We start from the raw sequence: 15238 nt of genomic DNA on the forward strand, positions 1-15238 counted from the left end.
ATCATTTATTTGGGTTCAGAAATTGAAGAGGATAAAGCAGTAAAAAGTGAGGCTTAGAAATATTACCGGTCACGCCTACTTTAAAAGTCATTACATTCTCAAAACTAATTAAACGATTGAACGAATCTAATAACTCAGTAAAATCTCAATTACCTTCGAACATGTTTCACATACCAACCATTTGGATTTTGAAGGATTGGTTTCTTCTAATTCAACTTTCTAAATATACGAAATATCTTGCTAACCAAGAGGAATTGTGGTGGATTTCTTGTTCTTATCCAGAATTCCAACTGCCATTTCTCCCACCTCGCACGCATAAAATTCACTAGGTTTAGTTTTGAAAATGTAGTTGCTATCTTTTCATTTTTGCTTTATGTTAAGTCAAATTAAACATTCCGAAATTATGTGCAAATTCATCCACATGTTCGTTAGCTTCAAAAGAAATTCCAACAGTCAAAACATATATGCAAAATAATTAAGAAAGTGTAACACCATTCTTCATTTTCCATCTTTATAAAATTAGTCGTCGTGAAAACTAAGAACACATATATGCATGCATTTCTTGGATGCCCTAGACGCCTTTTTCTTGAAGGCGGATAATTAAATTTAACCCTTATATCATTAATTACCTGCAGTTTCTAAAAGTAGAGACAAATTTAGCCATAGTCAAATTCTTCTCTTCTTTTAGGGCCTATGTTGCCCCCCCCCATAATATAGAATAAGTTTATGAATCTACAAATTTTCATTACCTAAGCATGCAACTATTCCTTCAACAACTTGTTTGATTGATTAGTAATCCTCCTCAAATTGCATTTTACCTTCATTGTTTTTTGCCAGCTTTATCATAAATTGACTAGTTTTACGTTGGCGGTCAACTTTTTGTAACCTGCGACCATAACTTATTTGGAATTGTGATAGAGTTAGTGTTGTTCTTGTTGTTGTTATTAACCTGTCTTGCAATATTGTGAAAAATGGGTGGTGAAGTATCTAAGGTAAATGCCTCACCAACTAGGATCCCCCCAAAATTCCTTTATCGCTTAGATGACATAAAAAAAAGGCGTATCAACGGACGAACGTCCAAACAGTCTACACCTTCTAAGAAAGAATTGCTTTCTGATCATGTCATAGACGAGTATGAGAAAGAAAGTCTAAGAAAGGAGGAGTCTGTTTATAAGGATATGAAAAAGGTAGAAGCAGAAAAGGAAAGGGTAGCAAAATTGATAGAAGCAATTGTTGAGGAAGAAGAAGAAGGGGAACATGGAGATGTTGAAGATGATGACAATTATAAAGATGATGATAGGGTGATTAAGCGTCATGTTGAGGAGGATAATTGTCCTGGTTCACCAAGTTTTAGAGTTTACTTCACAAATAACAATGTTGAAGACAGGAAGAACGCAGTTAATATTGGTATGTTTTCTTTAAGTAATTATCAAGAGATAGCAATCATAACACTATAATTCCATAGAAATGACATTTTATATGACTTACTTAAAAGAAAAAATAATATTGTATAGTCTCTTTCAAAATAATAGGAAAAAAATATATATTTTATATACTTTTGCGGTTGTAGGATATAAATAACTTCGGTCGCGGTTTGCCCATACTTAAATGTATATATGGATCTTTTGCCACATGTAAAATAAAATTTTCCCAACCGGAAAGAGGACTCTCCTAGCTCTATCTTAGAATTTGTGTTTCGTGATTCATGATGTAAATAGTATTAACGCAATCTGTTCACTTAAAAGATTGTTTAGATATATCTATTTAATAATATTGATTTGTATCCTAAAATAAATGAGAATTGGCATGTTAGAGCAAGTTAAATTACACTGATAATGTCAAAAATTAATTCTAAGGTCAGTGTATATAGCTTTAAACTTTTTTCCTTCTTACCATTTATGTGCCATGCAGGTAAGAAGGATGTATGTAAGGACACAACCCCAATTGCAGCTACCACACCAACTGTACCTATGGCTGCTACCATACAACCATTAACAAAGGTATGCATGTGATTCTTTCAGTCAAATGTAAATGGTTTGGAATATTATCTTCCTTCGTATATACACAAACCAAAGATGAAAGATGAACAAAAACTGGAATAGCAAAACATAAACAGAACCAAACAGTATTTGGCATATAACAAACCAAAAAGATTGATATCATTGTCCCACATTTCATACAGGAGCCCGTGGTCAAGGAGAAAGAAAGGAAGAGGAAGAGTTTTAGAAGAGCGCTGCCTAAGAATCTGTTGAACGTTCGATCATGTTGCTCTGCAGCTCACTCCTCCCCCGACCGCGCCCATCTTCTTCCCGGAAAAGCACCAGCTTGATCACTCACCAGATTTGTTTTTTTTTTTTTAATTATCCTTTATTCTTTATTGGCTATATTGTCTCCTTGTAAACTGGATGTATATGAAAATCAGTAAATTAAGAACTCAGCTTAATATTATCAAACAGAAAAAGAAAACACAAAGACCAATTGATTCCAAGCAAGGGATTCCAAGTTACAGTTTGTTGCTAAAGACCAATCGATAAATGCCACGAGCATGCACACACACCACATTATGGTGGATAAGCATGCTAACAAAAGAGTTAGTATGAAGATGGAGAGGACCAATCTTAAAAACATGGAAAAGAGGAATAATAAAGCTTTTAAGCAATTGTATCTCTAAGTGCAAATTTAGTAGATTACATAGAAAACCTTAGAGCAGCAAACTACAAAACAGAAAGCATTAAAAACTAGCAGGGATTTATAACAAAAGATAAATATCCATGCAAGAGACTTCAAAACACCAGAAATCCCATTTGGTATCTATAGAGGGCCTCACCCAACCGTAAAGTTCTTCCTGCCTGCACAAATAGAGCATGTCACGTTAGTTAATCCTTTGCTGTATCTCCAACAGTGAATAGATTAGTAACCATCTCAAATAACTATACCATAAAATAGTTTGATGGCCTGGTGTTATGCAGTTTAAAAGAGAGAATGCATCAGGAAGTGAGAGTTAAGTAGATGATCAAGTTTTAACATTGTTTAAGACAACTTTCAGAATTTCTTTGACAAGTTTCGGTGTAAACGGGTACACCCCTTTTTCTTCATAGATTGTTCCCACTCCACCAATCTTAACAATATAACTAATAAATGGCCTGAATATAAGGGAATACACCTGTGGTACCTGTAAAAGGGGTGTTGCATTTACCTCTGCTGAGAAGCAATATCCTGCCAAACCCCCTCTATTTGATGTTTAGAAAAATAATGTCACACAACAAATTGTCATATGAACTCTATGCTATTTCTGTTGGAATTCGGTAAAGCATAATAATGAATTCAATAGGCAACAACAACAACATACCCAGTATATTCCCACATGTGAGGTCTGGAGAGGCTAGTGTGTACGCAGACCTTACCCCTACCTAGTGAAGGTAGAGAGGCTGTTTCCAATAAACCCTCGGCTCAGAATAATAATTCAAAAGGCGATAGCAGAAAATAGAGAGCCAAAAGAAATTGCAGAGCTCCTTTCGGTTAATGATACATCACCAACAAAAGACATCCAGAACCATTAGAAAACTATGATATATGTTGGAAAGTAAGGTAATCCATCATCCACCTCAATACCAAAACATGTCAATAGTATATTTCAGGAAATTACCAAAAAGCAAAATGAAAGTTTTACAAAGACATTAAGGGGGGTGCATAATGGGGATGGTGGATTTAGTGCCCATAAATACCTATTCGGAAGTGAAGGCAGCAGAAAGGAATTCTTCATCCTCCAAAAATATCTGCAGATTCTTTGTTTTCATCAAGAACCCAACAGCTGCCTCATCGAATTCCAGGATGAATCCCAACTTGATCAATTCAGCCAGTTGATGCACATAATCATCTTTCTCCCTTAGAATTCCCTCGGCTACTACTTCTGAGAAATATGTAGCAAACTCGAGCTTACATCTGTAACCACCTGATTTGTCCAGCTTCTGTATAAAGATCTTTGCATTTTTTCTATCCCAGCACATCATTCGGCTCACTTTGACGTTCAGGACATCACCAGAAGAAAGTGACAGACAGTAATCCATGGTTATGGGTTCCAATGTCACAAAAATACTAACATCCACGAGGCTTTTGAGAGCTTCATGTCTCGTACGCGTTTCCATTTGAAGTGAAGGATCAGCAAGGAAGCCAAGGATTAACTTAATCAAACCCTTTCCGATGAAGATTTCCTCTGGCTGCACCTGCTCAAGTCCAACACAATTAACAGAAGACAAGCCATTTTTCAGAACAGATTCAGAGAAATTACGAACACCAATTTTGCCATAAATTTCAAGCAGCTTCTGCCGAGGCAAAGATGGCAAGCTTGGTTGCGGATACCAAACGAACAAGGGATGAGAAGCAGACTGTTCAAATAAATCCTTCAGATAGAGATCATCAGCAATGAAAACATCACGTTTGTCGAGCATCAATAGCCCGTCCGAGCCTGAACCCACAGGAAGCCTTGACAAGTTCTCAGATAGAAATTTCTCGGTTCTTAAGCTCCAGTGCTTCACAATGAACTCCCAGAAGATTTGACACTCTGATTGTGACAAACTGCGGTCCGCATCTTCCCATGACTTCCAAAGCTTGAGAAAATCATCAAGAGAAGGATTGCTTTTGACACCTAATTTGGAGAAGAAACTGAGCAGTTCCTTGTCATAGTGCTTCTCTAAAACATGCAGCTGCCGGCCAAAGAAACCACTTTTATCATGCAGAACACAATCATCAGGATTCACCCACTCTCCATCGTTATCACCATTTGGAATCCATATGTTTATAGGATCTTCTTTAGTTGGTTCCCAGTTGAACTTACTCAAGTACTTGTAAATCCGAGTGATAGTAACGCTGCTGGAATGGCAATCAAGGTAATCGGCAAGCAATGAGCATCCATCTCCAATTTCAACCACAACACCAAGAGACTTCAGCTCTTTCTTATACGACCCTATGTTGGAGCCATAAAATTTTTCATCGATGAAAGGACCATCTTCTGGCTGTAAGAGAGTATTCCACTGGGGACCAAACAACAAACACTTATCTGGAGACCTGTAACCAGCATTAGTCTTCATCCATTTTCTAGCAAGTTTTGACCGCAACATAGCAATCTGATCATCATTATGCCCCATCTCCAACTTCCGCAAGCAGTCTAACAACGAGAATGCTACTGGAACAGTAATGACGCTAGAGTCTTCAGGTAATCGAAGGCTTGCAGGCACAAACTTTACCCCACTTGCAAATGTCACGGTAACTCCCATACTCTTAAGTTCATCCTTGTACTCATGAATGTCCCTTCCATACCGAGCCTCACTATCATCAACAAAAGGTAACAGAGAGATTGAAGAGATAGATTCCCAATCTGAACCAAAGAGTATGCAATCTTTAGGTTCTCTATCAACACCAATTCGAGTTCGCAACCACTTGACCTCTTGAAAGCAGCTCTTAAGATCTGAAGGAAATTTAAAGCTGGCTGCCTTTAACTTTCTGTAGCTTGCAAGAAGAGAAAGGGCACTATCCTTGTTTAAGGCACCCTTCGCTGTCTGCTGCCTAAAAATAGAAGCAAAAGCTTTAGTTGCCTCCTCAAAATTAACAACCACCCCTAGTTTCTGCAACTCGCTTTTATATGACAAGATATCGCTTCCATAGAACTTTGTATCAATAAGAGGGGAACTGCTAAAAACCTGCAGCAGGCAGCCCCACACAGGATCAAGCAAAAAACATTCCGCCGGAGATTTGCACCCCATGTTTACGGTCTTCATACATTTGCTATCCCTAAGTGCCCTGCATATTTTGTCAGATGACCTCAGATGGTGAATGCACTTAAGTATCAAGAGCAAAGCATCAGAACTCAGGCAACCCAGGCGTGCTGGAGACCTCAGGTTGTCAACTACAAGCTGGTAATTTTGCTTGAAACCAAAAACCACTCCAAGCAGCTCCAATTCTGTTCTAAAAGAAAGAATCTCATCACCATAATGTTTTTGGTCAATGAATGGGATGTCACTGATCTGTGAGGCAGCATTCCACTCGCTGTCAAAGAAAACAGATTCCAGAGGGGTCTTCTCACCTTGAGTAGTCCGCAACCACCTTCTATCATTAATGCTATTAATGAAGGTGTCTGGGGAGAGATATTTCTCCCTCAAATACTTGATGAAATTGAGTATTGATATCACTTGGCCTTTGGTTAAAGTAGAATAAGTTGCCAGAGACATAAAATGTTCTCCAATATATGTACACGCCTCTTTAAATTCAAACATGACACCAGCTGTACTTAACTCATCCTTGTACTGTTTTAATTCACTGCCATAAAATCCCTGATCAACTAATGGGATATCTACAAGAACTGATCCATTCTGCAACAGATGTCCCCATGATGAAGTATGGAAGAATGATTCTGATGGAGGCCTGTAGCCAGGGCTACCACTCAGAGATACCCTCAGCCAGCTTCCCTCCCTTACGCAGGTCAAGAATTTTCTAGGCAAGGAAAACCCATTCATTTTCATTTTACGAATCCATACTAGCATCAGCAATGCATTTTCCTTGGTTAGTGGAGAAGACAAGCTGGAAATTGCTGCATCAGGAGGAGGTAAGTCAGGAATGTCCATAGCTGCAACATAAATTTTGAGAAATCCCAGAAGCTCTTTCTTGCTGGTACAAACTCCAGCATAGCTGCCGGAATGCAAATAATCTTCTCCAAGCTCAACATAGCCTTCATATCTCCACGGGTTTGAACCAATCAACTGCACCCATTTACTTCCATTAGCAGGCACCAGTACCCCTTTCCTTTGCCTGGCAACATGTCCATAGTTATCAACAAGCGGCATTTTACTACATAAAGTAGCAACTTGTTCTTTAGATAAATAATTTCTCGCAAGAGACTGATGTAAGAAGTGGCTAAACGCCACGGCAAGTTTTTGATCATCACCGAGTGAGTTAAGAATCAGAAGAGCATAGTCGTACACATTTACTGAGCTCACATTGACCTCGTCTCTAAGCCAATCCAAAACAGTCTGCCTTTTAGAATGACTCCGGACTGCTTCTTGTGTTGATTTGGCAAAGAAAAGATGATTGGCGAAACGAAATTCTGAGTTCCAGTTGATCAGCCAAGAGATGTGACCAGATTCCCGAGACAAAAGCAATGAATAATCATCATTCAATGCCTCATATATGCTACACAAGGCCACATCATCATCAAAATCAACAAATTTCAAAAGATTTATGTTCATCATCTCAGTTGTCTTGAAAGAAGACAACCATTTCTCAGCCACAAATGATAGAAGCTCTAAGTAAACATCCTCTGAGACACCCAAAACAAGATTGGAACTCTGAATGCACTTTGCATACCATTCATTGTCAACTTGTTTCACCTCCAAAAAGTTTAAAATGTGGTTGTACATCTCCTTATCAAAAGCAGAGTTGACGATGAATCTTCCATGGGATGAGATGTTATGCAATATGACCCCCTGCTTCCTCGCCTTGTTCAGCAGATTCCAGAAAGCAGGATTCAACCTACCAACACCATTGGGTTTCTGGAAGAACTGTTGTTCCATGTATGATTCGCATGGAATGATACTTTCATCCAGCAGTTTTCTTTTAATGGAATCTCTCACGTCGTTAAGAATTGGATAAGGAGATGCATTGACTGGTAAAAAGCCAAACATATGAGTAAGAGTAGAAACTGGAGCACCTTCATTAGCTCTCACAAGCGATGTGAAAGCACTGACAAAAGCAGAAGGGACGCAGTCAAGAATGCCCCGGTTCCATACGTCATCAAGAAGGATTGTCTCCCTTGATGATGCTAGAAGAAAGTCGGCCTGAATTATGAAAGGGAAGTTTGTTACCATCTCCGTGGGAAGAAAAGCATAAATACCGGGGGAACTGGTTCCCCTGTTGAGGCGCTCTCCATTGGGAAAAGCCAATGTGATTACCCACTCATCGACATCCATTCTTCTATCCACCCTGTGCTCCCGCCTAACAGGAAACTTCTGTTTCCACATGTAGTAACTGCATTCCCCCATACCAGATTTTTCATCAGCTGAGAGATGGAGCATGTAGGATTCAGCATCAATGTTCTTCTTCTTAACAAAATCGGTCTCACTTGAAATTGAAATAGCACTAACGGTATTAAGCCTGGGATCCTCATTGTCTTCCCTGACAGAAAGCTTCTTTATCTTTGAAAGGAAGAGAAGAACTTCAGGATGGATGCTTGAAAGCTGCTGCTTAACAGGTTTCACCTTGTCAGGTTTCAGTGGTAGCACTATAGTTGTGGCTGGAAGGGTAGCAGAAGACCCATAGATTTGTTTTATAACTGAAAGAGTTGGGTTTGCCTCCACCCATTCAGGTACAATATAGCCTACATTACAGTGCTGGCAAGGTTCCTCGCTGAATCGTATCTGGTACCCATTGCTGAAGATGTAGGGCTGCGCAGTGATGAGAAACACACTCTTGAAGCCAATGCCTGAGAGAAGAAACACACCAAGAAGTTTTAGAAACAAATTACAACTACAGACGAGGTATACGCATCTTCAATTAAGTAAGAAAAACATAAGAATATCAGTCATATGCGAATGCATTACATTGCTGGGAATTGATCAAGAAAGTATAGAAAGACCGATTTTCTGTTCAAATGCAAATGTAATATGAAATGAAGAAGCATCATAACGACAGGCAGGCATAAAATCCATGAGAACGAACATGACTTATTTAAGTTGAAACGAATACATTTTAAGCTAGTATCTGAAGGGAGAAAATTGTTAGCAGTTCTACTCCACTAAAGTGAATTTCATTCAAAAATCATGTTCGCGGTCTCTTTTGAGTGCACATATCCAAACATTGGAGTGTCAGATATTTTAAAGATGGGAGACTAACACAAAGCAGGACTATCACCTGCATCTCAATGCTGGGATGTAAACTGAAATATAATGTTTGTAGACATATCTTTTAGGCACGAAAAAGATGGAAGATGAGGTTAAAAGGAAACAAACCTAACATTATCTAGAAAAGGTACCATCGATCCACTTATCAAAATAATAATAAGATATCATTGTTCCTTCTTGCAACTCTTTTTAGTGTAGAGGAAAGAGGGGGAAAATGTGATAAGGTAGAGGAAAGAGAAAAAGATATAGCACTTCATAGCAATGAAAGCAAGGTTTTCCTTTTTATCAGCTTAAAACCCAGTTCTTTTATTTTTTTTAGAACAACCCAGTTCTCTTTTCAAACAGACATGGTTCAGTTGATTATTTGGATTCCAATTATCGAAGTCACAACATGAAAGAAATTATCTCTCAAAAAATATTTTTTGGACTGTCAAGCTCAAAATGTAGGGGGAAAGAAAACAGTTAATTCACAAAGTCTCAGTCCCATACAAGTTGGGTTCAGCTTTATATTCCTTCTGCTCTATTCAGGCCGAACTCATTCCAATTCAACAAAACAGCCTTTTAAAAACAAATTAGGAATTCTCTACAACTATAAGTTCTCTAAACATAAAGGAGGAAATATTTATCAATAACATTAAAGATTAATGAAACATGAAGGCAACCAGCAGGTATGACAAAGAGCAGCAGCACTTCAAAATTTTCACTAATTAAACTAGTAAAGCAAAAAAAGCCCGAGCCAAGTGTACACAAAAATGAACACACGATCATATATAGGGGGTAAAACGAAGAGTCAACATTTAGGAACAATCAATTGATATACACATGCCCATGGATAGGTACAAGTAGTAGACGAAAATTGTACAAAGTTTTTTATTACCTTTCTCGCCGATGTAGCCACGTTTGCGATTGCCCTTCTTAGTAGAACGTCCGACGCTGCAAATGGACTCGATATTTTTGCGGGAGAATCCCTTCTCGTTGTTGAATATCAAAAGCGTCGCCTGAGCTCCGGTGTCCGTTATATCTTTGGAAGTTATCACAAATTCCAGTGAAGGATCCACGCCTTCGTTGTACTCGTTATCCTCCGCGTTCTGCAATTACACAATGACAACTATTTATTACGAATTTACTACGCTCAAAATTATACTATTATTATAAGGTTAATTACAAAACTTAAGAAAAAGAGAAATGGTAATATTGGATTTCTTTTAAAAAAATATACTGTCACTTTGTATTGCTTGCCTTGCTCAAACATGGTTAACCTTTCTCAAAATTACAATCCAAACATCTTCGTACTTTATAACACTACTTGTGGCCAAAACAAAAACTAATTAACAAAATGATTTCTTAAATTAAAACCATTTCTAAAATATATGTTTCATCATTCATGTAAGGATAGATTTCTCGTTCGTACCGAATACACTATTTTATGCTCCTTTTTTCCAACAACCCTTTTTCTGTATAAATACCTTGATGTTTGAAATTTGTTTTCAACAATAAAATTATTTAATGATTTATGAGAAGCAAATGTTTGAATCAATATTTAAACATTATAATCAATTTGTAATGCCTAAGAGCATCGCCAAAACATTATGTCCTTGTACATTTATTAGGAAATCATATCATACATACTTTTATAAAATAAAAAATGACCCAAAAAAAAAAAAATTGATTTGATAATTAAGTATGACAAAATATTTTTCATGAAAATACATTTTGCTGGTAATAAGCGAAATAGTAGAGGCACGGACGTTTATAAAGATGGAAAAAGATATAAAAATGCAGAGAGAGGGGAGAAAGAAAAAATAACCTGGACGAGTTCCATGAAAAAGTGAACATCCTTAGCGTAAAGCTCAGCTGAGAGATTTTTGACAGCTTGATGAAGGTCCTCAGTGAGTGGATTAGTTTCACCTCCAATGGAGAACTTGTTTCTTCTTATTTCTTCAATGTGCTCTTTTGCCGTCGCCATTAACGTCTGATCACTCACTTCTCACCCAACTCGAAAAGTATGATTGTGCTTATACCAGAGAAGTGTTAGCAGTTTATGAGAGGTTGTGTCTCGACTTTTGAGGGATTTATAGAGTAGATGGAAAGCTTTGGACTGTTGAAAACCCACTGCGCCAAGGAAGCTCGTCGACTCTTGGGACCCTATGTCATGTTTGTGCTATTTTACCTTTTACCAAAAGTAAAATACAATTTTTTTCTTTATTTGGTTAGTCTTTTTTGAATGTTTTCAAACTTTTATAAATTGAGAACCTTCTCGTTTAATAGCATCCACAATATAGTTATAATGAGTTTGAGAGTCTTATTTAAGGGAAGAATTTTTGAGACAAGTATTAGTCTGCTACTTGTGTGTGTCTCGCTTTGTGATATTATTCTTTCAATATTTTTATACTCTCTTTTATATAGTGGATTACTCATCTCTACTTATAGACATAGATCAATTAAACAAACCATGTTAAATGCTAGTATCTATTTTTATATATTTCTCTTTTGTTGTCTAATTTATCGTCGTTAAATATATATTTTGTTAGCTTCTGCATAACACCTAATTATTTCGATCCTAACAATTAGAGGTGTACAAAAAAAAAATGACAAACCGCATTAACCTGATAATCCGATTCAAACCGAGAAAACAAACCGACTACGGTTCGGTTTGATTTGGTTTGGTGTTGAAAAAAAATCTGACCATAAGTGGTTTGATTTGGTTTTAACTAAAGAAAGTCAAACCAAAACCAAACTAATCCGACGATACATATATAGAAATTTTAGATATATTTAATATATAAATATACTTATTATGATCTAATTTATAAATACTTTTTAAATTTTTTCATAATTTTAGCTTTTAAGGTATTATTTCAATGTTGGACTTAGAACTTTTGAATATTCCAATAAGTTTTATAGTCATTAATATTAGTAACTCAAATAATGCTACCAAAAGCTCAAACTAAAATTAAATCAATATCAATGTTAACAAAAGAAATTTAATGTAATATTAGAAATGACAATGTGTTGAATATCTATTTTCTGTTTTGCAATGTTTTACATAAAAATGCATAACCTATTTTTAATTATTTTTAGCATCCAGTCATATAATTAATACTCCCTTATTAGTCTATTTATTTTAGCATGACTTAGTACTTGTAGATTATGTTATTTTTATTATAGTTTTTTAATTAGCAATATTTATATTACGTGATTTTATTATCTTTATTGTTGAATATTTTAGGATATTGCCATGACACATCTCATATTTTGTATTATTTTCTTGGAAAATACCTTATATAGTTGTATCTCACTAGGAATAAAGAAATATTTGGAGCACAAGTTATATGTTTTGTGCTACGAAGATTTTACTGGAGAAAAAACAGAAAAAAACCGAACAACCCGAAAAACTGAGAAAAACCGAGATTAAAAAATCCGAGTTTATTAGTTTGATTTTGTCTTTAGATTTAATAACTCGGCACAATTGATTTAGTAATTACAAAACCCAAACCAACACAACTTACCCTCGGAAAAAAAAGAGGTGTGACAATATAGGTGTGACAATATATACACCCCTACTAACAATGTAGGCGTGTGTTGCTGAATTACTTTTCAAATATTACAAGTGATTGTTGTAAAACTTAATTTCTTAGCTGCAGTTTGGTTTCAAAACTAAGTTATCTCAAGATTAATCTTGTAATTATAGTCCTCGCTATAATCATGATAGATAATTCTATGTTTTATAGGGTAATTCATGATTTTAGTGTAGATTGTATTCTAGTTTTAATTAATACACGTAATTTACAAACACTAAACAAAAAGTTATCTCAAATTTTATATTGGAATAACTTCCCTAATCATATAACCAAACGACCCCTTATTGTACTTTAATTCTACTTAGATCATGCTGGACAAGAGTTAGTAACTTTATCAACTCTTTTTCCTCTTTAATAATGATGTAACTCTTCCATATATTCCTAATGAATTTGATTGGAAGTTCAAAAGGTAAAGTCAATTAACTTGTTTCTAATGTTTAAAGTCTTATAGCTTGTTTGGGTCGCTTCTCACGAGTCCAAAAGTGTTTTTTTGGGAAAAATCCAAAAATAACCAGATTTACAAGTGGTAATTGAAAAATAGTCACAATTTCAAAAGTAATCGAAATTTGACCACTTTTCATGTAAAGATAAATCTGAACGAAAATACTATCAAAAATCCGAAAAATACTCCAGCATAATATACTGGAGTTCCAGTATAATATATCGGTCCAGCATAATATATTGGAAGTTCATATACAGGTGCTCCAATCTCTAGTATATTATGCTGGAACTTTCCGCGTGTTGAAATTCCAGCATAATATGCTGGAAGTTCATACACAGGTGCACCAATCTCCAGTATATTATGCTGGAACTTTTCGTGTTGCAGCAAAATAGTGACTATTTTTAATGACTTTGCAAACGCTGGCTATTTTTCAATTACCAGTCCGAAAACTGGCTAGCCCGTGCTATTTTTACTATTTGTTTTTCTCAAAAGCACTTTTTTCCTAATTTGAGGTGTTTGGCCAAACTTTTTGGGGGAAAAAATGCTTTTGGGAAGAAGCAAAATCACTTTCTGAGAAGCAGAAAAAAGTAGTTTCTTCCCAAAAGCAGTTGCAGAAACAGTTTTGACTTTTCTTCTTATCAAAAATACCCTTAACAAAATATAGTATATACCAAAATAACCACTAAACCTAATACTTAGGATATTAATGTATAAATATTTCTTATTATTTTTAGGATAGCTTTCTAATATATAGTGATTTTAGGGATGAATGCTTTTATATTTGTTGAATGATTTTTAATATATTTAACTTATATTAAAAGAATAAAGTACTTTTAAATTTTATTTTCATATTTTACTCAAATAAAATAAAAAGATTTAATTATTGCATGTAATAACTAATTTTTAAGATTATTTATTTACTTATAATATTAACTATTAAGTAAATCTATTCATATACTTATTCGTAATTTGATACTTAAAACACTTTCTGAAAAGCTTGGCCAAACATAAATTATTGCTCAAAAGTGCTTTTTAGAGTGATTAGCCAAATACAAACTACTTCTCTCCAAAAATACTTTTTTCAAAAACACTTTTGAAAAAAACACTTATCAAAACAAATTGATTTCTCAGTCCAAACAGGCTATTAGTAGTTATTCTTTTTTCCAAGAGCGAGTGAAAACGGTAGTTTTATCTCAAAAGTATGGTTGAAGATGGAAGGAATGGTATTGGTATTATGAACTTGAAATAAAAACATATATATGATTATACATTGATGATCACTGATCCCAGTCATTTCTTGCAAGTTAAAATCACACACAGCTATTTTCACAAATTTAATATGTTCCAAAAAACGTAAAATAAAAATAAAAAATTTAGCTTATGTCCTCTTTTCTCAAATTTGATACTAGTATCCATCACTATTTAATTCAAATAACATCAATATATCTTGGTAAATGAAAAATCTCTCAAACATTAATTGGTTTGATAATGTTATGCTGGAATGTAGTTGCCGAAATAAGTGCTTGACAGTGTATGTCATATTTAAGAAAAAAGCTGACAAAAAGCCGCAAAAACCTACATAATTGAACCAATGAAAAACAGACTTAATCGGCTCGGTTTGACTTCAAAATTTTAAAAATCGACTTAATTGATTTGGTTTTTTTCAGGTGAAAATCGATCCAAATCGAACCATGAACATTCTACGTAGATGTATTGGTCAGTCCCCCATCTACTCATTGAATTTTTCTATTTTCATAAATTTTAGTTAGAAGAGTAATCCTGTTTTGCTTTTAATATAGGGGTTTTACCATATACTTTGTGAATATTTTAACTACTCCCATAAGTGGTGTGTGGACATAAACTTGCTGTCACAAACGAAATAATGAAATTCGTATATGAAAGTCTAATTTTATTATCAGTTTGTATTTTTTTACGCGCGACTTTTACCTGCATGTTAGTTACATATGAAATTACGATTAAATCCCTAGTATAAACAAAATAAAGCGTGAGTTGCAATCTTCACAAATACTGTTAACATCGAACCAATTTCAATTTTCTCCCTTTTTCTTAAGTTTTAAGTAGAAAGTGGGAACCTAATAACTTTGCAATATGTTTATGTAACTATCTAAAGCGTAAACTTCAATATGAACAACTCTCCGTTCCATTTCATTTCTATTTCACACAATCTATGAGTCAACGTGAAAATGAAAGAAACTTCGCCTAGAAGGAGGTAAACAGGGAATTAATTAAGAAGAGCGACTTGCATGAGATTTAAATGTATTCACTTCTTTTCATGTCTTTTTCAACTACTATTGAGAAGGACAATT

The 15238-nt window shown here is 35.2% G+C and overlaps 2 protein-coding genes across 3 annotated transcripts; one reads left to right on the forward strand and one right to left on the reverse strand.

Moving 5' to 3' along the window:
- Nucleotides 1-230: 230 nt before the first annotated feature.
- Nucleotides 231-2488, forward strand: LOC104111016 (uncharacterized). 2 transcript variants are annotated; one of them, XM_070197325.1, is made up of 3 exons: nt 231-1407; nt 1912-2000; nt 2186-2488. In XM_070197325.1, exons 1-3 carry the CDS (start codon nt 972-974, stop codon nt 2327-2329), a joined length of 669 nt encoding a protein of 222 aa, XP_070053426.1. In that variant the 5' UTR covers nt 231-971; the 3' UTR covers nt 2330-2488. The 2 variants fall into 2 exon arrangements, with proteins under 2 accessions (XP_070053426.1, XP_009618908.1); XM_009620613.4 differs by having other exon boundaries at nt 252-1407; nt 2183-2488.
- Nucleotides 2489-2618: 130 nt separating this feature from the next.
- On the reverse strand, nt 2619-10962 carry LOC104111017 (uncharacterized). The gene is made up of 4 exons (XM_009620614.4): nt 10696-10962; nt 9766-9976; nt 3726-8470; nt 2619-2849 (listed from the first exon to the last, which is right to left on the reverse strand). Exons 1-3 carry the CDS (start codon nt 10852-10854, stop codon nt 3726-3728), a joined length of 5115 nt encoding a protein of 1704 aa, XP_009618909.1. The 5' UTR covers nt 10855-10962; the 3' UTR covers nt 2619-2849.
- Between the last annotated feature and the right edge of the window lie 4276 nt (nt 10963-15238).

The sequence above is a fragment of the Nicotiana tomentosiformis genome, chromosome 3, assembly GCF_000390325.3.
Source record: "Nicotiana tomentosiformis chromosome 3, ASM39032v3, whole genome shotgun sequence".
Taxonomy (NCBI): domain Eukaryota; kingdom Viridiplantae; phylum Streptophyta; class Magnoliopsida; order Solanales; family Solanaceae; genus Nicotiana; species Nicotiana tomentosiformis.

Excerpts from the sequence above, each read along its gene's own strand:
- LOC104111016 (XM_009620613.4), top strand. The coding sequence starts at position 972 with ATGGGTGGTGAAGTATCTAAGGTAAATGCCTCACCAACTAGGATCCCC. Across the intron at positions 1,408-1,911 it reads GAAGAACGCAGTTAATATTG|GTAAGAAGGATGTATGTAAG; the intron begins GTATGTTTTCTT and ends TGTGCCATGCAG. Across the intron at positions 2,001-2,182 it reads CCATACAACCATTAACAAAG|GAGCCCGTGGTCAAGGAGAA; the intron begins GTATGCATGTGA and ends CATTTCATACAG.
- LOC104111017 (XM_009620614.4), bottom strand. The coding sequence starts at position 10,854 with ATGGCGACGGCAAAAGAGCACATTGAAGAAATAAGAAGAAACAAGTTC. Across the intron at positions 9,977-10,695 it reads TTTTCATGGAACTCGTCCAG|AACGCGGAGGATAACGAGTA; the intron begins GTTATTTTTTCT and ends GTGTAATTGCAG. Across the intron at positions 8,471-9,765 it reads TGGCTACATCGGCGAGAAAG|GCATTGGCTTCAAGAGTGTG; the intron begins GTAATAAAAAAC and ends TTCTTCTCTCAG.